The following is a 24,679-nucleotide window of genomic DNA, read 5'->3' as shown; positions in this document are numbered from 1 at the left end:
TGTATTTATATTTATTATGTTTATATATCGATCATTTATTCTTAGACTGGCTTAACTCAAAAAAAAAAAAAAATCATTTTATGAAAAATAGATTTGTGACATTTTAAATTATAAACAAATAATTGGATATGAAAACTTAAACTAGATTTATATAAAAGAGTTTAAGGTCTTTATTGTCAAAATATGCATAATAAATAAAATTTTATTGTATAAATATCGTTAGTTTATAAATAATTTAAAATATATAACAATCTCTTCAATTGTCTTCATAAACTATTGCATTAGTTTTGTATATATACATACATATATTTATATAAACTTTTTCTAATAAAAAGATTTTGCTATAAAACCTTTTTTTATTTTCGAACTGCGATACTCCCTATATTCTATTTGTAGACAATTTAAGAAAATCTTTTATTATTCTTTGTATTTAAAACCCAGTTAGATTATTACATTGTTAGTGTAGTTGCTTTTGTTGATTGACATGATATTTTTGGTTCAAATATATGTATATGTATGTATATAATAAAATCGTTGCCAAGTCTTTTTAAGAAAAAAAAAATATTGTTATTTTAATAATAATCATCAATCACAATTTTCTCAGAAATGATTTTAATATATATTTTCAATGGGAATACCGACATATTTATTGTGTTTATATTGAATATTAAGTATTTGGTTAGTGAAAAAGAATATTCACTTTTTGGACACTTTCTTCCATTTCTGGTTATATTTTATCGAAACAATAGATTGACAGTCTTCATACAATGAACCTTTAAGAAACCAAAATGTAGATTACATAAAAAGTTCATGTAAATTAGTTTGTAATAGGTTTCAGAACAATTACAATTATCTCATTACTGTATTATCTGTAATGTATAGAGTAACTAATTGACTTCCAAATTAAACTAAAAATAAACTGTTAAGGACACTTTTCTGTAATTTATGTTTACATAACATTAATATTTAACTTAAATAAGGAATCTACTTCTTCATCAACCCTATATATTTACACGTATAATGTACATACATATGTACATTTATATATATTTATATATAAAGATTTTTATTCCTACACGAATAAAAACATATTCGTTTTCTACACTCTTATACATACACACACAAACATAAATCTGTTAATAACATTATTGATTGATGGTATAAAAATATTTCATTGAAATCAACTTTTTGAAGTATTAATGGATAATATTTTGATTTTATAGACTTTTTATTTAAGAATGTAGGATAATGTTAAATATTTAACATTTACAAAGATCAAGTGAGCTGAGTTATGATGTTAACGAAAAGTTGAGAAAAATGTTTTTAAAATCAAACACTTTTGACAAATTCCACGTAAAAATCTGTAATAAAAAAAAAAATTCAAAGAAATCGCTATTATTAGAATAAAAAAAATTGTACAATATTTGAATTTTGTACACATATATGTAAATATATTTATACATATAAATCTATAAAAATATAAAATCCTTTACATTAACTGTATTTCTTTGTATGTTAAAAATATCCTTTGATTAAGGCTTATGTTTTTTGTTCAAGAAAATATACGAAAATATTTATATATATTTAATTTCTTATTTCCTTCCCCCAAACTCAGCTGATGTTATGGTCAACGATAGTCCCGTACATTTAACACTCTGTGATACAGCCGGTCAGGATACATTGGATCCATTACGTGAGCTTTGCTACCCAGATAGTGATGTATTCCTGTTGTGTTTTTCGGTGGCAAAACCTGAAACATTCCATGCCATCAAAACCAAATGGGCACCAAGATTTTCGAATACAAAAGCATCATTGATTTTGGTTGGTACTCAAGCTGATTTGCGCACAAATCCGAATGTACTGAATAAATTGCAGGTAAGAAAGGCAACGACTCCTATAACATTTTATAAATTGGGGGAACAAATAAATACTGACAATTTTGTACTTAATTACACGCACAGGTACATATATTATTATGTATGTATATATGTGTGAATGATGAGCTTGTTAAAAGATAAACTGTCATGAATGTTTTCTCTTCACACCATCAATTTTGCCTTTTCTCCCTTTTTATATTATTTCTCCTAAAGGGAAAAGTATAAAATTTGTTCACTTTTTTATTGTTAAATTGAAATATTTATTTATTTTTTCGTTTTTTTTCCTTTACTTTATTTTCATTTGCTGTGGGGTTTTTTTCTGTGTACCTTTGACTTGACGGGTGCTGGCTCGATGATGTGTTAATACCTTCTCACATTTTTTGAATCTCCTTTTTGCGCTTGACTAGTCTAATGGCGAACAACCAATTTCATATGCGGATGCTTGGGATTTAGCAATAACAATTGGTGCAAAATACATTGAAACTTCATCAGCAACACAGGTAAGTGCTTTACTCTCCCTCTCACCCTATACGACTCCTATATTCTGTGCATTAGTGTTAGTATTTGTAGTACAAATTATTATTGTTTTGTTAAAGTGATTTGTACAAACATTTTAAAGCCCAAATTTAGGCTCTTATACATATATATGTATGAGTGTAAGGATTAAAAGATTAAATTTTAAAGGGGAATATATTTTGAGAAATTTAAGTTTTTTAAAAGTCAATAGTAAACCATTTTTTGAGTTTATGTGTAAATGATAATAATTTGCTATAGATTATGACTTTGGAGATGTTCGAGGTGAAGGATTTCTCAATTCAAGAAATGTACAACAAGGACCATTAGAATGTCCTTGTTGTCTCTCCATTCAATCATAGTATGTTTGAAATGGATCTAATACTTTAAATTGTTCTAAAGTTTACGAACAGTTTACCAATATTTAAAAAGAAAAATTTGAAGCTTTTCACATTTTTGGGAAATGACGGACTTAAAAAGTACTCTTAACACAGCTGATGATAGATTGATATTCGTCTCTATCTTGATTTTTGTTTCGTAGGGTTTTATTTTTTATATTAGAGAAGATATGATTGCCTTTTCAAAATAGGTCCAAAATGGAGAAACTCAAAAGCTCATACATAGTAGGTACTTCTAGCAGAAGTTTTATTAGTCTTGTTACAAAAATTGTTGATTTCAGCACTCTTTCATCTAAATCCGGTTGTTTTCTACGTTAACTTTTTTTCTGTCTTTAAACACACGAAAAACTCCAATTTAGTTAGGGACCCGATAGAATGATAGAATAAAATTTAAAAAATAATAAAAATTTAAAAAATTTTGTAACAAAGAAAACAGGTTACCACTGCGATAAAATTAGATTATAAATATTATTGAAAATAACAAATTTTCCTTTAGCGTAAAATTTATTTTTAAATAGTAATATAAAAATTTTCCACATTTCCTTTTAAATATACATATTTTTATATTAAAAATCCTAAGTAAATATTTATTTTACCTTAAATCATACTTTTATTTAGAAAATGTAAAAAAAACTTTTATAATTTTTTATTTTCAACACATACTTTGTCTAAATATCCTTTTAAATTCCACTTCCTGTAATTTAATGCTTTATAATAATATTTAAGTGCAAAAAGTTTCATCTATGAGTTTCTATATGACAAAATATACACATACATATACATATGTATACATATATTTCACTTAACTTACAACAGATTTTTGTTTAGAATACTTACTGAGACATAAAAATACATATATGTAAATTTTTACACAATATATACAGCAATCACTTGCTTTCATACAAATGTATGTATGTATGTTTTTTTTTTTCAAATAAAATTCAAACACAAAGTTAAATTTCCTTAGGGATCTAAACACTACAGAACGACACCAACGCGACCAAAACGCGTTTTGTTATTTTGGAATAAAAAAAGAAAAATTTACGTGCACACAAATGTTATTTTCAAATAAACATTAAAATCCTTCTGATACTTTCTTTGACAACATATAGTATGGGCGTATGTGTGTATGTTTAAACGACTACATGTGTATGAAAATTTAATACAAGTAACCACAAATTACATGCTTTCTACGTGAACGTACAACAAAGTGTATGAGTGTGTATGTTTATGTTAAAAGGTGGTAAAAATGCAGAAGTTTTTCTACACAAAACATGATGATGGTTACATAAAAGAAGTGTAAAAAAGAAATAAAAAAACTTTTAACTCAAGAAACAATAACAAGCAACCAACAATTGCCGTCGTCCTTTTTTCTAAAGTATGTCTGAATCTCGTTAAATGTATATACAATTTAGGTTTTTTTCCCTCCACAACAAAAGTAACAATAAAGTGACAAAAAAAAAAAAAAAAAATAAACAACAATTTGTAGGATTTGTAAAAAGTTAAGCATTTTAACTGGAATGTAATGTATGTTTAAATTTATTTCATCTGGGATGCATGATTAAGATTTAGAAAGGAAACATGCTGTTTTGAACCATTGAATTTCAGTACCTATAATTTTGTTTAAAAAAGTTATGAAATATGAAACTTTGATATAAATCAGATGAGAGACACCATTTAGAACAAATTAAAAGAGCATTATATATGGAACAAATTTTAATGGAATTAAAATAAAAATGTTGTCCAAACTCTTATATCTTCCTTTGAAATTTCATTAGTTTTCAAGTTGATGAAGCTTTTCTTATAGATTTTGGTTAGCTAAGTATAACTTAGTTTGTTATAAAGAGTTAGTTCTTTAAAGAATAACGAAATTACACCTTTATATCATTTTATTTTATATCTACACAAAATTTATAAAAAAGATGTTTTTAAACTTATAATTTCAAAGTATTTACCAATTCGCACTTTGTTTTTTCTCCATTTACAGGATAAAGTTAAAGATGTCTTTGATGCAGCCATTTGGGAAGGCTTAGCTCCAACCACCTTGCCTCCAACTCCCATACCTTTTTGGAAGAAACTTTTCTGTTTAGCCTAAACAAAAAGAATAAACGTAAATTATAATTCCAATCCAGCGACAACATCTCATGTAAAAACGCAAAAAATCTTAATTTTTATTATAGACTGATTAATGTTATTTATACAACAAAACAAAATTTATAAAATTGTATTAATACAGATATATTTTTTTACTTTAACTTCAATTAATTGTTCGTTCTATTAGAGCACTTTGCTTACAAACATTTAAATGTTTCATTATTAAGTTTGCAAATAAATTTTTTTGTCATAACTGTTTTTCGCTAATGTTAAGTTTTGGTCAAATTATTTTTATTACAAAATACATTTTTATTACTTAATTATCTATATAAGTTACTTGTTTTTCATCACAATTTAACAAATTTTTAAGCATAATGTAAAATTTAAATTTTTCTCATTAATTAAATAATTATACAATTCTTATTAGATTGTTATTTTAGTATATTTTCCTAATTAATAAGTTAAAACGTATGTAAATAAGCATATCAACACTTTATTAAAGTGTTTAAAATGAGTTGATTAAAAATTAATACAAAGTAAAGAAATTTTAAGAATAATTATTAAATTGTTCATTCCATCCATACACGAAAAATTTGTTAACTATTAAGTTTTATGATTGAATAAACAAAAAGATTTTTTAAATATTAATAAAGTAAAACTATGTTTAATTTAACCATCCAGTAATATATAAATTTATATTTCTTATTTCACATTAAAAAAATAACAAAAATACTTTGACAACTAAAAAAGTCTCAAAATTTTCAAAAATGTGTACATAAATAACCAAAAAGTATATTCCGTCCACTTTAAATTTACGTGATATTATAAACATATACTTCATCATTAAATAACTTCCTTAAATTTTAATCAATTTAAATGAAATTAGGCATGTGTATAGAGTAAGAATTGTTCTTTTAAATAGTGATGAAACATTTGAGAAAACTTTTTTAGTTTCAGCAATATATACCGATTTTAACAAAAAAGCTTGTAAAATTAAAAGTGGGCGTGGCACTTTTAAAACTTTTACTTTGTCGAAAAGTACTATTTCAATTCTCTCTAAGGCAAAAAAATCTGTCAATTATCTATAAAACTAAGCTAGTTACATTAAAATATCTCATATAGTCATTTCGCACACATTACATTTTTTAGTCCTTTTTTACGAAAGTTTCGTTTTTAAATAAATTTTTTAAATTACAATTAAATCAAATGAAATTTAACATGATAGTAGAGCAGGATCTGGACCTTCTGATAGTGAAAGAATATTTTAGATAACTGTAATAGTGTTGTCAATATAAACACTTAATATATAAAAGTCTGTAAATGAAAAAGTAGGCGTGGCAATGGGCGGAAAAGTTTATTACCATCGTAAAGCCCAAATTCCACTCTACCGATATCAGAAGAAACTTCACTGATATCTTCTAAAACAAACGAGTTATTCTCAAAAATGTAAAAGTCTTATTAGGAAAAACACCTCCTACTAGCTTCTGTTCACCTGGTGTTTCATTAAAATTTTTGGCGAAATTTTTTGGCCAATTTTTGGGGCTTTACAGATCAAACTTTAAACGCTTATAACTCCCGCATATGACAAGTAATTGTAACGAAATTTTACACCTAGGACACTCTCGTATAGGTCTATATGCTGAAGTTATAACATTTGTGCCACGCCCCTTTTTCTCTAAGATATTTTAGTTTTAAAGCTATGATGTTTAACTGTTTAGAACAATGTTACAAAGAAATATTTTTTAATGAGTTGTATGCCATTGTAAGGCTTATCTCTCCCTCTTTCAGGTGCAAAAAAATCTTGTCAACATTTCTTAAACCAAGCGAGATACAATGAAATAACTAAAATGTTTAATCCGCCCACTTTTCATTTATTGTTCATTTAAGCATAAAATTTAATACTGAATAACTTTCTTAACACAAAATCAGTTGTAATGAAATTTGACATGTCAGTACAAGGGAAAGAGGACATTAGATGGACATAGAAATAAATTGAAAAAAGAAGTGAAATGACTGCCCCTAATCATTTTTTTAATTTAAATTTTGTAATGATAAAACTAAAGTTATTTTCCAAACTATTTCAAAATGATTTTTTCTTTGTTGGAAAGCCATGTTCCTTTTCTATAGTCCTGAGAAATTTGGTTTATATAGGTTGTGTACTTAATAAGTTATACAAAGACAAAGATAATAGCAAAATGTATCAGAACAGTAAAATGGGTGTAATTACTATTTAGTGCTTTTCAGCATTACACGCTTATTTTAAGAGCTATTACCAATATTCCTTTTTTGATTGATAAAGGGGAGAATGTACTTTTCTATGTTATATAACTTCTTTCAAAAAGTTACGGTGATCTCACTTTATTAAGTGAAAGAAAGCGTTAATTTTCAAACTAATATTATGTAAGGAAAAGTGGGCGTGGCAACAACAAATATTTTTCAGCACAAAGTATGAATCTCAAGGAAAGCTAGTGTGAAGTTTCATTCGAATTGCTAGTCATTTAACGGAATTATAAGCTTTTAAACATTAAATTTTTTAACCAACAAAAGCATCAAATGTGGGCGGGAAAACTATTTTAGATATTTCATCATAACTCACTGAGTTTTAAAGATATTTATGAGATTTCTTTAGTGTTTGAATGAGGGAGAAAGGGGCTTTGCTGTGATATGTTACGAGTAAAAAAAACTTTCATTGTTACTTTGCTGTCAGAATATAAATCGAATAGTTTTAAATCTTAAATATATAAAAGAAAAAGAGGAGGGAAGGACGGACATATAGTCCTCTTCGAATGGATTCTAGGTGTAAAATTTCACTACAATTGCTTGTCATATGCGGGAGTTATAAGCGTTTAAAACTTGCTCGGTAGAGCCCCAAAATTTGGCCAAAACATTTCGCTAAAAATTTTAATGAAACACCAGGTCAACAGAAGCTAGTAGTAGGTGTTTTTCCTAATAAGACTTTTGTATTTTAGTGAATAACTCATTGGTTTTAAGAGATATCGGTGATGTTTCTTTTGATATCGAAAGAATGGAATTTTGGCTTTGCGATGGTAATGAACTTTTCCGCCCATTGCCACGCCCACTTTTTCATTTACAGGCTTTTATATTTTAAATGTCTATATTGTCAACACTATAAAAGTTATCTAAAAGATTTTTTCACTATCGGAAAGTACAGATCCAGCTCTACTATTATGTTTAATTTCATTTGTTTTAATTGAGATTTAAGAAATTTATGCAAGGACGAAACATTCGTAAAAAAGAACTCAAAATGTAACTCACTCAGTTTCAGAGATAATTTAAAGATTTTTTTGCCATAGAGAGAATGGAAATAGGACTATATGCTGTATTGCTATCATTTTTGCCACGCCCCTTTTTCTGTAAGATATTTAAGTTTTAAAGCTATGATATTTAATTGTTTAGAACAGTGTTACAAAGAAAGAGTTTTTAATGAGTTGTATGCCATAGTAAGGCTTATCTCTGCCTTTTTTAGGTCCAACAAAATCTTGTCAATATTTCTTAAACCAAACGAGATACAATGAAATAACTAAAATGTTTATTCCGCCCATTTTTCATTTGTCGTTCATTTTAACATAAAATTTAATATTGAATAACTTTGTTAACACAAAATCAGTTGTAATGAAATTTGACATGTCAGTACAAGGGAAAGAGGACATTAGATGGACATAGAAATAAATTGAAAAAAGAAGTGAAATGACCGCCCCTAAGCATTTTTTTAATTTAAATTTTGTAATGATAAAACTAAAGTAATTTTCCAAACTACAGTAGTTTTCCGATTTAACGACCATTCAATTCTACGAACATCGCATTTAACGAACAAGCTAATTTTTCCTATTGACTACCTTAAATAACGAACAAAACTTGTTTTTTTTTTACTCTGTTTAACGAACTAATAAAAATATTATTATTTAAATGAAGTTAAATGACATTTATCAAAAATAACAAATAACCTAAGTTGTAGCGGTGCTTTTATACCCAAAACTGTAACACATTCTGTGTTCTTATTAAATTTTAGTTCGATGTAGCTATGTCCGTCCGTCCTTCAGATAATGACTTTAACGCTCATTACTCGCTTTAAGGGAGTACGCCGATGAAATTCGATTCAAACATGTTCTATACTAACCGAAATCTCTAACAAATTTTATGGGAATTGGTCCATAATTGACCTTACCCTCCATATCAGCCCCCCTTAAGTAAATTACTTCAACGCTCATTACTCGCTTAAAAATACGAGCATAGCGATGAACTTCGAAAAATAACTTTAACGCTCATGACTGAATTAAAAATACAGCGATGAAATTCGACACAAATATGGTTTGAAGGTGGGTATATAAGATTCGGAATTTTGTGTTTCGTGCTATTTTTATAAAAAAAGAATTAATTTTTATAAAATACAATTTTATAAATATTTTATGTTCCTATTTTTAATTATTTTCCTACCAAAAACCCACGTTTTAGTTAGTACTGCATATAACGAACTTTTCAATTTTACGAACAGGCCTGACAACATATGGGTTCGTTAAATCGGAAAACTACTGTATTTCAAATTTTCAAAATGATTTTTTCTTTGTTGGAAAGCCATGTTCCTTTTCTATAATCCTGAGAAATTTGGTTTATAAAGGTTGTGTACTTAATAAGTTATACAAAGACAAAGTTAATAGCAAAATGTATCTGAACAGTAAAATGGGTGTAATTACTATTTAGGGTTTTTAGCATTACACGCTTATTTTAAGAGCTATTACCAATATTTCTTTTTTGATTGATAAAGAGGAGAATATACTTTTCTATGTTATATAACTTCTTTCAAAAAGTTACGGTGATCTCACTTTATTAAGTAAAAGAAAGCGGTAATTTTCAAACTAATATTATGTAAGGAAAAGTGGGCGTGGCAACAACAAATATTTTTCAGCACAAAGTATGAATCTCAAGGAAAGCTAGTGTGAAGTTTCATTCGAATTGCTAGTCATTTAACGGAATTATAAGCTTTGAAGCATTACATTTTTTAACCAACAAAAGCATTAAATGTGGGCGGGAAAATTATTTTAGATATTTCATCATAACTCACTGAGTTTTAAAGATATTTATGAGATTTCTTTTGTGTTTGAAAGAGGGAGAAAGGGTCTTTGCTGTGATATGTTACAAGCTAAAAAGCCTTTCATTGTTACTTTGCTGTCAGAATATAAATCAAATAGTTTTAAGTCTTAAATATATATTAGAAAAAGGGGCGTTGTAAAAATGTTATCAATTTATCATATAGTCCTGTTCCCATTCTCTCTATGGCAAAAAATCATTAAATTATCTCTGAAACTGAGTGAGTTACATTGGAGTAACTAAAATAGTCATTACGCACACATTTAAATTTTGAGTCCTTTTTTACGAATGTATCGTCCTTACATAAATTTCTTAAATCTTAATTAAAACAAATGAAATTTAACCTTCCTATAGTGAAAAAATCTTTTAGATAACTTTTATAGTGTTGACAATATAGACATTTAAAATATAAAAGCCTGTAAATGAAAAAGTGAGCGTGGCAATAGGCGGAAAGTTTTATTACCATCGTAAAGCCGAAATTCCATTCTTTCGATGGCAAAAGAAACTTTACCGATATATCTTAAAACCAACCAGTTATTCACTAAAATACAAAAGTCTTATAAGGAAAAACACCTACTACTAGCTTCTGTTGACCTGGTGTTTCATTAAATTTTTTGCCGAAATTTTTTAGCCAAATTTTGGGGCTCTACAGAGCAAGTTTTAAACGCTTATAACTCCCGCATGTGACAAGCAATTGTAGTGAAATTTTACACCTAGAATCCTTTCAAAGAGGACTATATGACCCACAAATAAAATTTTTGCCACGCCCCTTTTTCTTTTATATGATTAAGATTTAAAACTATTCGATTTATATTCCGACAGCAAAGTAACAATAAAAGTTTTCTTAACTCGTAACATATCACAGCAAAGCCCTCTTTCAAATACAAAAGAAATAACATAAATATCTTTTAAACTCAGTGAGTTATGATGAAATATCTAAAATAGTTTTCCCGCCCACATTTAATGCTTTTGTTTGTTAAAAAATGTAATGTTTAAAAGCTTATAATTCCGTTAAATGACTAGTAATTCGAATAAAACTTTACACCAGCTTTCCGTGAGATTCATACTTTGTGCTGAAAAATATTTGTTGTTGCCACGCCCACTTTTCCTTACATAATATTAGTTTGAAAATTAACGTTTTATTTTGCTTAATAAAGTGAGATCAACGTTACTTTTTGAAAGAAGTTATATAACATAGAAAAGTATATTCTCCCCTTTATCAGCCAATAGATGAAATATTGTTAATAGATCTTAATATAAGCGTGTAATGTTGAAAATCACCAAATAGTAATTACACCCATTTTCCTTTTTAGATACATTTTACTATTAACTTTGTCTTTGTATAACTTATTAAGTACACAACCTATATAAACCAAATTTCTCAAGACTATAGAAAACATGGAGCATGGCTATCCAACAAAGAAAAAATCATTTTGAAAATTTGAAAATGTTTGGAAAATAACTTTAGTTTTACCATTACAAAATTTAAATTTAAAAAATTTAAAACAAAAAAGATACTTTTTTCAATTTATTTCTATGTCCCTCTTTCCCTTGTACTGACATATCAAATTTTATTACAACTGATTTTGTGTTAAGAAAGTTCTACAATAATAATTTTTTTGTTTAAATGAACAATAAATGAAAAGTAGGCGGAATAAACATTTTAGTTATTTCACTGCATCTCGCTTGGGTTAAGTAATGTTTTTTAACAAGATTTTTTTTGCACCTAAAAGAGGGAGAGATAAGCCTATGGCATATAACACATTAAAAATTATTTCTTTGTAACATTGTTCTAAACAATTAAACATCATAGCTTTTAAACTTAAATATCTTGGAGAAAGAGGGGTGTGGCACAAATGTTATAAATTCAGCATATAGAGCTGAATTTAAAGTTTGATCTGTATAGCCCTAAAAATTGGCAAAATATTTCCCAAAAATTTTGATGAAACACCAGGTCAACAGAAGCTAGTAGGAGGTGTTTTTCCTAATAAGACTTTTACATTTTTGTGAATAACTCGTTGGTTTTAAAATATATCGATAAAGTTTCTTCTTATGTCGGTAGTGTGGAATTTGTTCTTTACGATAGTAATAAAATTTTCCGCCCATTGTCATACCTGCTTTTTCATTTACAGACTTTTATATATTAAGTGTTTATATTGACAACACTATTAAAGTTATCTAAAATATTTTTTCTCTATCAGGGTGTCATGTTAAATTTATCGTTTTTTTTTTAACGCGTAGTAAAAACGGTACACGCTCCCCTTTAAGCAAAATTTTTAAACAAATAGAGGATTTCTGAACAAACGCTTATATAAACGTTTGTCGACCGAAATTTACAAATATTTTAAAGCGTCCTTGTTATACTAAAACAACAAGTTACACCAAACGTAGCAAAACAGAGATCTTCATAAAATTGATTTCAACAGACATATTCTAAGTTGGAGAGATACTATTTTAATCTCAGATTTTAAATACAATTTTAATTTTCTATTGAAGTTAAAAAATATTTATTTTGCTACACGTTTTCACTAAAACTTCACGCTTTTCTGAAACATTTTTATATATTTTCTGAGAAATAAAATAAAGTTAAATTATTTTTTTTAATTTCCAGGAAATTAAGGCAATCTACTTTGGTAATTAAAACAAAGAATTGACGTTGGTACATAAACGTTAAAGACAACAGTAAAAAGTTTAATGGGATTAAATTCTCTATTGTTCGAAGAAATTGCAAAATTCCTATTAAAAGTTAAGACAATTTATTTGTTTTTATTAAAAAAAAACATCAATACCTCAAGATGTCGACAACATGAGACATCCTAAAACAATACTATCTGTTTGACTATATTTAATGATACCAAGAAAATATTATAGCAACCAAATGTATTTTTATCTTTTCATAATATTTAAACTTTTTTATATTCTTCTTAAAGTAGACAAATATAATTGAATTATAACAATTTTACAACTTGTTTTAAAGTAGTTTATTTCAATGAAACTTAAATATAATTTTCTATATTACAAACATTATTTCAGCTAAATGTTGTGTTACATTCTTGAAATTTCATAAGAAAATGTTTAAGAAAATAAGTTTTAATATAAAAAAAAATAAAAATAATAATGAAAACTTTAAACACAAAGTTTCTTAAACTAAATAAGTTAAACACTTTGTTTTTGCTGTTCTGTTGTCTTAAGTATGTATAACGATTGTTATTTTATATTTTCATCAAAGTTTAAATATTTTATAAGCCATGTTAAAACAATTTACAAAATGATAGACAGACGAACTGGCATTATTATAAACATGCATACTAGGGTGGACCCAAAATAGTAGTAGCTGATGTTTGCAACTAAAATTAAAACTTTATTTAATCTTTATATAGAGAGTTCGTTTCTCAAAATGTTTTTTGGGTTCCCTTTTTAGATATTTTTGTGATTTACTTTCACATACATCAAACACAAGTTCGGTCTATCAAAGTATTTGAAAGACTCTTTGATTGATTCACTTTTTTTCAAAATTATTGTATATTTTTTTTCATTTCTATAAAGTACTATTTTATATCATTAGTTTAAATTAAAGAATTTAATATAAACAGCCAGCTGTCAGACGGTATATTTTACTACACACTTAAGTAATGTATAATATAAAAATGGGAAACTCCTTACGGTAGAATTTTGAAAAATGGTATTTAAGAATGAACAAAAAGTTAATTTTCGAAGGAGACGTCGGTATCTTCCATTTTCTGGTTACCCTAATGTACACGTGTTTCATTGTAACCACAACGTATACAGTAGAGTAAATAAATGTAAGGAAATTTTAAGGTTGAAATGCAAACCATTTAATATTCAAAATATTTACTCTACAAACTACAACTTATGAACAATTGGTTAAAAACCACTCACAAAACGGTACCCATTTTCTTAGGCTCGTATCTTGGAAACCATTCAGAATTTTGATTTACTCTCCAAGGCAATGTAATAGCTCTTGACATGAAAACTTTATCTCTATGATCAAAATCGTAAAAAACTTGAAAATATTTATGTTATATCAAGTGCATTTCTTATTAAGGCGTTTACTTAATATATAAAATATCAATAAATAATTAACACGTATACGTACAGGTGTCGTTAATAAAGGCTATAAATTTCACAATGAAAGATTTTCCACATGAAATGAAAAATTTAAAATTTCTTTGATTTTATTTGTTTACAATATTTTTTTATGTCGTCTTTGCTCTGAGAGTAAATCAAAACTCCGTACGGTTCGCAATATATAACCCTGAGAATATTATTAGTTTTAGGCAAAAATGACCCTAGGCAAATATGACACTGAGCAAAAATTACATTTGAACGAAATTGGAAGACACAATTTTTTATCTTTCACATGTATTTCCACGACTTTAAAAATTACACACTTTGCTGGGAATATACACAAAGTTTAATTTCCTAAGATATTGCCAAAATCAATATATTGTACATACATATATTACCCTGGCGTTTTTATCTCATTTTACCCACTGTAGATTAAGATCACATGTGTATGTAGTGAAAATAGTGTTACCTCAGGGTCGTTATCAAACTTGAATATCTTAATTTAAGTTGAATGTATCAAAGCAAAAAGTCTCTTTTTCTTGAACGCTAAAAATATATTATTTTTTGGATCGAAGACCAAAATTATCTTAAAAGCGAATTGACAAAAATAATATATACATTAATTATTTTTATTAATTAAGCGGCCAAATTCTCTGAAGATCTGTTTAATGATCAAGTATTAATGATAAAGAAGTAAAGTATACATCTGATTTGTGTTGTCAATAAGAAGTGAAAGAATTGTTTACCTTTAAAAATACTTTGATTATTTTATCGCATAATGTCCATTGTAGATTAAAATCACATGCATATCTATGTAACACTAGAAATGTTGTATTCGAGTTTATATTCATCAAGCATTTCTTGAATCTGTAGAATTTTTAGAGTTTTTTTGTAAACCTTGACTGGCAACTCTCGTTGTAAGGAATTCATGTATATTTGTAACCTAATGTCATATATTTGTAACCAAATATGTACACGTGTATGCACTACATTTCAGTTTTCTTGTTGAAAATTTTTGTGGTTTTTTGCGTTTTTGTTTTGTGCTATGTCTGGAGTTATAATATTTTTTCTGACGTTTTTTTCTCTCTTGTTGTTGGATTTAAAATCTGTATTTGAGTTTCAATATCAAACTTTTTCTTACCTTCTTCAATAATACAAACAATAATTGTAATTTTAGTTAAGGTTTTGGTTTGAGTTAAAGTTCTAGTTGTAGTTTTCTCCATCTACAATCTTATGATGATGGAAATGGTTTGAAATAAAAACCACAAGTCTTATTATTAGATATGCAACAGTATACAGACATCAACAGCAGTAGTAGCAGTTATGGTTTTCGATTTGTAGTTCAACAGCTGTGTTTTTGAAGTTTTTACCTATAGATAAAATTGTAAAAAAAAAACATTTAAATCAAACTAAGAAGTTAATAATCTTATACGCTATACTAAGTAAATGATATGTGATATAATTCACCTTAAATTAATTAATTTTAAAATAATAACCGAATGATGAAGTGTATTTGAATCTTAATTTTTGTAGGGCATCATAAAATTAACTTTATACATAAACATATACTGACAGTATTCATATCAAGTCCCTCATTTGATTTTAATCAAATTTAAAACAAAAAAATTAACCATCATTTACTGAACTCATTAAATATGAACAAATAATATAAATACACTTTTAATTGAATATAAATCTTCTTTAAATATTTCTGCGAACTCATACAAGTTAAAATAACTCAAGTAATTATCATAACCAATAAATGAATGAATGAATAAATGAATGAACTGTAGATACATCTATCTATCTGCATTTAAATGCTGCTTGCGGTAGGAAAAAAGTAATTAAAACCGTATTTTATAATACAAATACATATCATTTATTCATCACTTTTTTATGTCTATAAATAAATGCATAAATATGTATTAATAAAACACACATACAAATGTATATTTAAAAAACATATTGTTTTTAACAAACAGTTAATATTCATATGTATACAAGAACCAAACAATGGCGTTAATATATAAATGGTCAATGAACCACAAGATTTTTAATGAACGCAGGCAAACGAAAGGTTCAAGACTAGGAAACGAGTTAATGGTGTATTTTATTTAACATGTATATGCACTTGTATTCAAGCCAACAAAAAAGGAATCCTTTTGAACATGTTTATATATAATACATATTTATATTAATGTAAATTGCAATATAAAGTACATATTTATAAAATTTTATATTTATTACTACAGAGAAATAAAAAATCAATAAAAATGTAAAATAATACACATAATTGGCCCTATACAACCTTATGGCAAAGTATCAGGATAATATTTATTAAATGTCTGTGTAGTAAAGTTGCTCATTTTGGTATGGAACAATTTTATACTTCATTGAGTTTAAATTTGTTTTTTAAACAAAACTATTGAAAATGTGCCTGGAAATTGATAAAATGTCAATAAACATTTAACTCTAAATTTTAATAATTTATCAAACATGTTTTCACATTACATAAGAGCAGAGTTATCTGAAAATATTATCGAAATTTCCTTTTTTTCATATAGAAAATTTTTTTTACAAAAAGATTATTTTTTAAAATATTTTAAAAATAAAAAGAAACAATTTTTATAGAAAAAATTAATTTTTTTTTAAGAATAGTAAAAAATTCTATGTGAATTTTCTATAATAGAAGAAAAGAAAATTTTTCGAAAATAAGCTTTTCATAAAAAGAAAATTTGTTGAAAATTTTATATTAAAGGAAAATGTCATTCTCTAACATATAAAGAAATTGAAAGAAATTTATTTTATTAAGAGAAATTTTATTTTTATATAATTTCAAAAAAATTTACGAAACATTTATATTAGAGTGTCCCGAAGAATAGCCTTTTTTAAGAAATTCATGTAGAAATACCTCTCAATCGATTCCGTAATTTTAAGCTGATTAAGGGAAAAATAAATTAAAAATTTTTGTAGAGTACCTTTAGTCCAGAAAATAATTTCTAGTGGGTAGGATAGGTATATTATTTTCGCTTTTAATCGAAAGAGGTGTAAAAATTTTTAAAATTTTTAGTTTATATAAAATAATGATAATAAAAATAGTTTGGCATTTGGTTTGGTCCTTTTTAGAACTTTATCAAATTAAATCAGATTTCCTTTAAAATAGACTTTTAAGATTTTAAGGATATGTAAAAATAAATTCTGAAAATATGTGCCCACAAATAAAAGTATCACATAAATGTTTATAATCTTAGCAGTTTCAATAATGTAATTTTGTCGAAGTTTTACTACTTTCAAGGGCATGTCTATTATACAAATATGAAAAAAATTATAATATTCTACCAATTATTGTGCATGAAGCCTTTTAAATCCACAATTCATAATATGACAAAGCATTTGCTTTGTCATATTATGAATTGTGGATTATTTAGGTCAATTTATCTGATTGTTGCTTTATAACTGTTATGTTCATTAAAGAGAAAAAATTAACAATAGTTAATTATTTAAAAATAAATTATTGGTTATAATAATATTTTTTAAGACAAATATTAATATGTGTTTTCATTAAGACTTTTGAAACATTTCATTCAATCCTTAAAATTGTTAATATTGATACAATAATTTGTATCAGCCCCATATACAAATTATTCTTTACGAAAAATATAATCCTTTGAATAATTTATGTTTTCCTTAAAAAAAAATTCTTAAATTAATACCTTAACAACTAGTTGTTTGTTGTTTTATTACAACGGCCATTCAATATGTAAAAATATCAATTTTTTTAAATATACCACTATAATGGGGAGGGTATCATGCGTTTGTGCTGATGTTTGTAACACCAAAGTATACCAATCGGTTCAAAATCACTTTCTGAATTTTCTATTATGTCAACAATCAACTTATTTATATAATGATCGGACTTCATTTGATCCTAGCCCTTATACAAACTCTCCTTCAGAAAACGGCTTTGTATTCAAAATTACTTCTAAACACTAATAACACGATAATATTCTACATAAATGACTTTGAAGTAGACGTAAATTCCTTTACCAACATTCATAAGGAAATGCCCATATTTACCCCTACTCCCCTATGAGCCCTCTTTTAGAAAATCTCTTTTTTTGTGTCAACAATAAGTGAAAATAAAAAATTTTATGTTTTATTAAATTTTTTTTTACTGACTGGTGTAGGGTATAAAATGGTCGGCCGTGCTCGACTATACATTTTTACTTTTTTTTCCGCAAATAGTAGAACGGAATTTTACATGCAGTTTGAACCTTAAATCATTCTGTTAAAAAAATATGTTGTTAAGAACAATTTTTATGTGCATTTTTTATATGTCCTGTTTTCGCACCTCAGGATATGCAGACACACATTGAAATGAAACAGATTCCATTTAACTACAGAAAGATGCAAAAAAAAAAAATAAAATAAAAAAAGAAAATTCTTTAGCAACAAACAAAAAATGTAAATTTGTTGATTTATAGTAGTCGTTAACTTTGAAATAAAATGGATAAAAATTCGTTTCTTTTATCGACAATTCATGTGAGTTCAATGATATTAATATGAAGAACAGGCATGATGATGGAATTCTTGGAATTTAATTTAAATACGAAAAAATATAATTTTCATACGTAGCCAATCTATTGCTCTTGTATGCAATGGGGAATAATTTTCTGTTTTAAAAATCACTTAAATTTTTCATAAAAAGTTAATTTTTATTTGAAAAATCCAAAATTACCAATCAGAAACGAAGTAAATAGTTTTTCTTAGATAACAACTTTGTACTCCATTCAAATGCCTACATATAATCCATTTAATAGGAGACATTGTTAAAACAAAACGTTTGTTTAATATTTGCAATGTCTTATTTAAGTAATTATTGGTAAAGGAAGCAGTTTAAAAATAATGTGTAAAGACGCCAATATTTAGTAATTAAAAAGCAATTTTAGTCGTTCTACAGCTCATTACTAATGCATATTATCAGTTTTTGCTTTGCCCTCTTACAAAATCAAAATTGATATATTGTTTCGACTTTGTTCATCTACTATAGACCATTTATTAATTTGATCTTCAAATAATTTTCTAAAGGGGAGTTTGTATGAATACTAGAGTTAAATGATGCCCAATCATTACAAAACTCTGTAAAGCCATTTAAAACTCTATAAGACTTAGTTTTGTTGAGTTTTGTTGACCTGTTCGGATGTACGGTTCTTTTAGGGGCTTGAGGAAATAATAACCCGATTTCAATCATTTTCAAAAGAGTTCGTCTTTGGCCTAAAATAAGATTATGTGCCAATTTCATCAATTTATCTGGAAAATTGCGACCTGTAGCGTGAGCTTTTAATGGATACAGAAACAGGCGGGCATATTGAATTCCATTCCAAAAGTGATTCTGAGCCGATTTGTAAGGTGGACCAATATGTGTGGGCATAACAAACACCGGCACAAACGCTATAGTAGTGTATAATAAAGTAAAGAGTTATAAACTAAAAGTGTTTAAAAAATCTTTTTCTATGTATTTACCACCCTTAATGTGGTGATTTCACAGTGTTTTATGTTATTCAAACACAAAAGAAATTAATTTTAAATTGCAAATATTCAAAAGAAATTGTTCAAAATCTTTGAAATCAAGAAACAAGTATCACAAAAAAAAAAAGAAATCCTAAACAATAAACTGCATTTTTATATATCTAATCAGAAGCACAAAAAGAAATTGAAAAGAAAAAAGGAAAATGAAAAAAAACCAAAAATCATAACAATCTACTTATGTTCATTTAGAACAAATTTAAGAAGAACAACTACAACAACATTAACCACAAATTTTTGGCCACATTGTGCTGCAATTTATACTTAAATTTTATGGCCACTAATAAAGCTCAACTTTGTTTCTTTTATGCATACAAAACATTTGTTACACATATGTATGTATATGTATACTTAGAGAAAAGTACTCACACAGCCATATAATATGTACAATATGACTAAACATTAGCTTTGATAAGTACATTAGGTTTGACCTCGAAAAAAGTTGCTTAAGTTCAGAAAATGATATCATTTTAAAATACAATATTTATTTCATTTGGATAAACGTTTTGAAACGACATACTTATTTAAAAATAATTTGAATTCTGTATACTTTGCAAAGTATAAACTTAAAAAATCCTTATGAGTTTTTCAATTTTATTAATTTCGAAATTATTGGATAAATTTTGGCGTAATAACCGAAATGCATTCTTTTTTGTGAGCCTCTTTCATTTTCAAAATTGTTGATGACAATGAGTGTATGATATTACTTTTATTTTGTAGAATATTTGTTTGGATGTTGTCTGTTGCCAAGTACGAGTATTTTGTGTTGTAAGAGTCAAGTACATTTAATGCTGCCCAATTAAATGTAACAAATTCTTACTTCCTTCGCCCTTTTTTGTAATTTTCTTTTTGCTTTGTTATATTTTTGCAATTGCAAGCAAAAGTGTATAATTATTATTAAGTAAAAGTTGTAAATGGTGGTGAACAGTGTTGCCAGCAGCTTGAGAAATAAAAGGCTAAATTGTACATAAAAAAGCCAGAAATTTTAAAAATAAAGACTAAACGACTTTTATTACAAAAGTGGTATTTTTTTGTCTCAAAAAAAACTTTTATTTCTGCTCGAAAAAATAAAAGTCAAAAAATAAGTTTTATTATTGTTGAAAAGTAAAAAAAATAACTTTTATTATTGTTAAAAAAATAAGGTAAAAAAATAACTTTTATTTTTGCTAAAAAAGGTAAAAAAATAACTTTTATTTATTAGTCAAAAACTAACTTTTATTGCTGCTCAAAAAATAAAAGTCTAAAACTTAAAAAGTGGTTGCTTTTTTATTTAAAAATTCAAAAATAATTATTATTTTCGATCCCTTCTAAAAAGCTAAAATTGCTTGATTAATTGTGTCCAAGACTTATGCGCTTGGTACTTATTTGTTTCTGTAAATGCGCTTAGCTATAGCCTATGTGATTTCTATACACACAGAGATCGCTGTATTAGCTTTATGAACACAACTTTGTTTTATTGGTATTTTTTTGACATGCATTGTAAACAAGCAAGAGCAAAGCAACAACACTTTAGTATTCTTTGCTGGTAAGCCTTGACGTCAGCGATCACTAACGTATATTTGGTTTTTGTTTATCGTGAAAAAAAGTTTGTTTTAAAAAGCACTTGGAAAAAACTTGTCTCACAGAATAAAAATATTTCTATTTATACCATAAAATTCCTTTAAATTACGATTTGTAGTTGTCCGATAAATCGACAGTACAATTGCCAAAAGTTATAGACCTTTTTGGGTAGGCCATCTGAGAACAGAAACACTTGCTGGAAATGAGTTAAAATTTATTAAATAGATAAAGTTTATAATATTATTCATATCAGGAATCAATTTGTTAATAAATAAAAATAAATCGAACATGACTTTTTCTATTAGGTATTAATACCTGTAGAAAATATTTTTCAACTAATGATTTCCGTAGTAGCAACATTTTTTACTTTGCTGCATTTCATGTTCGCAGTTGCTGCGTATTTGTATGCACACTATCTTTACGTTGCAGAGATTTTGTATACCCAAGATTTATTAACTAGATATTAAAGGTGATCGTGTAACAGATTCTAAAGTGGATTTATTGAAAACACTGGGTATCATGGTGCTCATAGATGCACCACTGTCCGAGCCATTTCGAATGCCAGTGTATGGTTTGTCTGTGGTATCGGTCACAGCAATTAATTCCTTTATAAAAGAAAATGAATTATTTTTATAAGAAAAATTTCATTCCTTTGTAACGGTTTTGATAATCGTTATTAAAGCCTGGATTATTTATTGTAGTGTAGGTGAGGTAGCATCTGTCATCATGGTAGGACCACTTTTGGGACTAACTGGTAAATTCCCAGTCTGAATCCGAAAATAGTTCCAGAATTGAGCTAGCTCCAAAATTTCATAAAAATTTTGAAGCGAATATTATATGAAATTTCATAAACTTTTGAAAACGTTTGAAATTGGCTCATTATTTTACCTAGTAATAATTATCATGAATTAAACATAACTTTTTTGCAAACCACTTTCATTCAGAATAATAAAAGATCATAAATCATATATAAATTTGTGTATGACGGATTTTCTTCTTTGTTTTCTAAAAAAATTATTCAACAATAAAATATATATAGGGTATCTAATAGGTAAAAAACTATTTCTTAATTTTTCGTAACCTTGAAAACAAGCTGATATAAAGGCAATATCACCATAGTCTTTAAAAGGTTAAGCTGGCAACACTGGTGTCGAAAAGAAAAAAATAAGTTAACTAAATACAGTATAACTATTATAAGTAACAATACAAATGTGAAATAAAATACTACCAACCGACTTCATATGAATTTTTGTACATAATGAACACATAAAGTTTTCAAAAAAATCGCAGTGATTAAGAGGGGAGTTTAATATGTTACATACATACATGAAAATTTTGAGATATTTAAAATATTCACTTTTTTGGAAAATAATGAAAATTTTAGCTTTTTTAACAAAATTATTGAATTTATTTCCAAAAAGTAATGTTGCGGAGAAGTTTAAAAATTTGCGGAGTTCAATTCTTTAGAAATGTTTTCATTAAAAATTAGGTTTATTAATAGGCGATCCGCTTTGAAATAATTTTATATAAGAGCTCAATACCTTAATCAATCTAATGTATACATATTTTTCTCGATCTTATCTTTAAATAATTTCTGAGTTAAAAAAAATCTTAAGGGTCAATTTCCATAAATTTTTTATACTACATTATTTTTAAATTTTTGTAGTATTTTAAGTATAGAAATACAATTTAGAGATTCATATCTAGATCAGAAATTGACTTTAACTATATAATTTCGACAAATGAGTACAATATTTATAAATATGTAAATAATATTGCTAACAATCCTGTTGATATGAAAACTCCCCTAAATAGCCACATGAAAAAGAAGATTATGTAATTTAACCACCACAGAGAAATAGAAATGAAATAAAAAATATAAAATCAGAAGTTTCCTACTTATCCTAGGGAACAATGGATGACTGAATGAATAGACATACACTACATATGTATGTATATTCTACATAAGTATATTTTACTTTTTGTATGTTTTACACAAAGCTTACAAATACTTCTACTACTACTTTATACTGTATAAAAACAAATTGGTTTGAAGTGTTAATTTGCCCAAAGCGTTATACGCGTTTTTTCTGTTTCTGGTCTCAAAACTAACGTTCAGTTATATACGTATGTATGAATGTACGTAAAGAGGAGACTAGCAAACTTCTTCCTTTTATACTCGTTTATTTTTATTTTTTCGCTTTTTGTTTGTACTATTTACAAAACCTTCATCACAACAATAACAAAAAAAGGTTATTCTTCAGAGTATCTATTGTTTGTTATTGTTCTTCCTTTTCATTCGCTTTTGGTACAAACTAATACTCGTTTTTCTTATGCCAGGCACGTTTTGTCTTTATGTTTTGAACAGTTAAACGTAAAAGGACAAAAAAATACAAGCAAGAAATAGGTACTCTCGGAGATACTTAGGGACGCACACACGCACAAACTGGGTAATGTAAAGTGAGGACCTCTTACACATATACACATAAGCTCAATCACAGTAGGCCATATATCGATATATATATATATATAACTAAATATTTATCAAAGCGAAAATGAACGCCTATGAGTATATGTATTTAATATTATTTTAGTGTGACTGTGGACTTGGGTTAATTTTAAACTTTATATCGGAAGAGGGATAATTATGGATACCAAAATGTTTTTATATCATATCAAAATATGTTTCATTAATGTTATACGTTTTGGGACCTTTTGACATTACTTAAATTTTGATCTAGTAATGTCCGTCAATCCGTCGCTATGTCTGTTCAGAGCACGAATAAGAAACTAGAGACGTAATATTTTCTACAAATAGTTTTTCTAGAAGCAAAGCCCACTGTACTAATATATTTATAAAAAAATAGTCTTTAAACGAAAAGAACTTGTTACAATTTTCTTTAGTGTTTGCAAGGGTATTTCGAACAACACAAGTTTAGTATGACATATAAACAACATGAAGAGAGGGGACATTTTCTTTTGATGGCAGTATTAAAAGAATGTACATACTTTAAGGATGTTGGGTGTCACGCTTATAAGTATTATCTAGTCGAAAAACAACAACAATATAAACAAAAATTTATTATTTAACAAACGAATTTCAAGTATTGGTTGTTGAATATTTACTAAGGTCGATCGAAAGTGTCAGTGGGAAATGTCTCAGACACAAAAACAACAATAACAATAAATAGTAATATATAAAATAAGGACGATTTTATAAGTTAAAATTCTTCATTTCCTATTAACATCTCTTTTTGTTGAATTGATTTCCTTTATTTTTACCCTTCGCTTAAGAATTTAAGCCAAGAATGTGTGCAAAATTTAAGGTTGCCTATTGTACTTAATATTGCTTCAAAAACGTTAACAAATTGTATAAGTATTCCATTTATTTTATTTTTAAGATGTTTCAATTGAATAACTTTTTTTTATTTTAACTTTCTCAAATTTTTTGAAATT

General features: G+C 26.7%; 1 protein-coding gene and 2 long non-coding RNA genes across 3 annotated transcripts in view; 1 reads left to right on the top strand and 2 right to left on the bottom strand.

The window, feature by feature from the left end:
* Positions 1-4,884, top strand: part of LOC111680233 (myb-like protein AA) — a 34,244-nt gene extending 29,360 nt beyond the window's left edge. Inside the window, exons 4-6 of the mRNA XM_023441858.2 lie at positions 1,616-1,875; positions 2,285-2,377; positions 4,776-4,884. Of these exons, the coding sequence (XP_023297626.2) occupies positions 1,616-1,875; positions 2,285-2,377; positions 4,776-4,883 (461 nt within the window). The 3' untranslated portion in view covers position 4,884. The remainder of the gene's footprint in view (positions 1-1,615; positions 1,876-2,284; positions 2,378-4,775) is intronic.
* The window catches only part of LOC124418683, a 220,554-nt gene that overhangs the window by 49,704 nt on the left and 146,171 nt on the right, over positions 1-24,679 (bottom strand). Inside the window, exon 5 of the long non-coding RNA XR_006940140.1 lies at positions 15,219-15,447. This is a non-coding gene — a long non-coding RNA (uncharacterized LOC124418683). The remainder of the gene's footprint in view (positions 1-15,218; positions 15,448-24,679) is intronic.
* LOC124418684 lies at positions 1,327-4,863 on the bottom strand. The gene is made up of 2 exons (XR_006940141.1): positions 4,744-4,863; positions 1,327-1,361 (listed from the first exon to the last, which is right to left on the bottom strand). It is a non-coding gene; the product is annotated as an uncharacterized LOC124418684 (long non-coding RNA).

Source organism: Lucilia cuprina, chromosome 3 (assembly GCF_022045245.1).
Source record: "Lucilia cuprina isolate Lc7/37 chromosome 3, ASM2204524v1, whole genome shotgun sequence".
Classification (NCBI taxonomy): Eukaryota; Metazoa; Arthropoda; class Insecta; order Diptera; family Calliphoridae; genus Lucilia; species Lucilia cuprina.
This window is presented reverse-complemented; position numbering and strand designations above follow the sequence as displayed.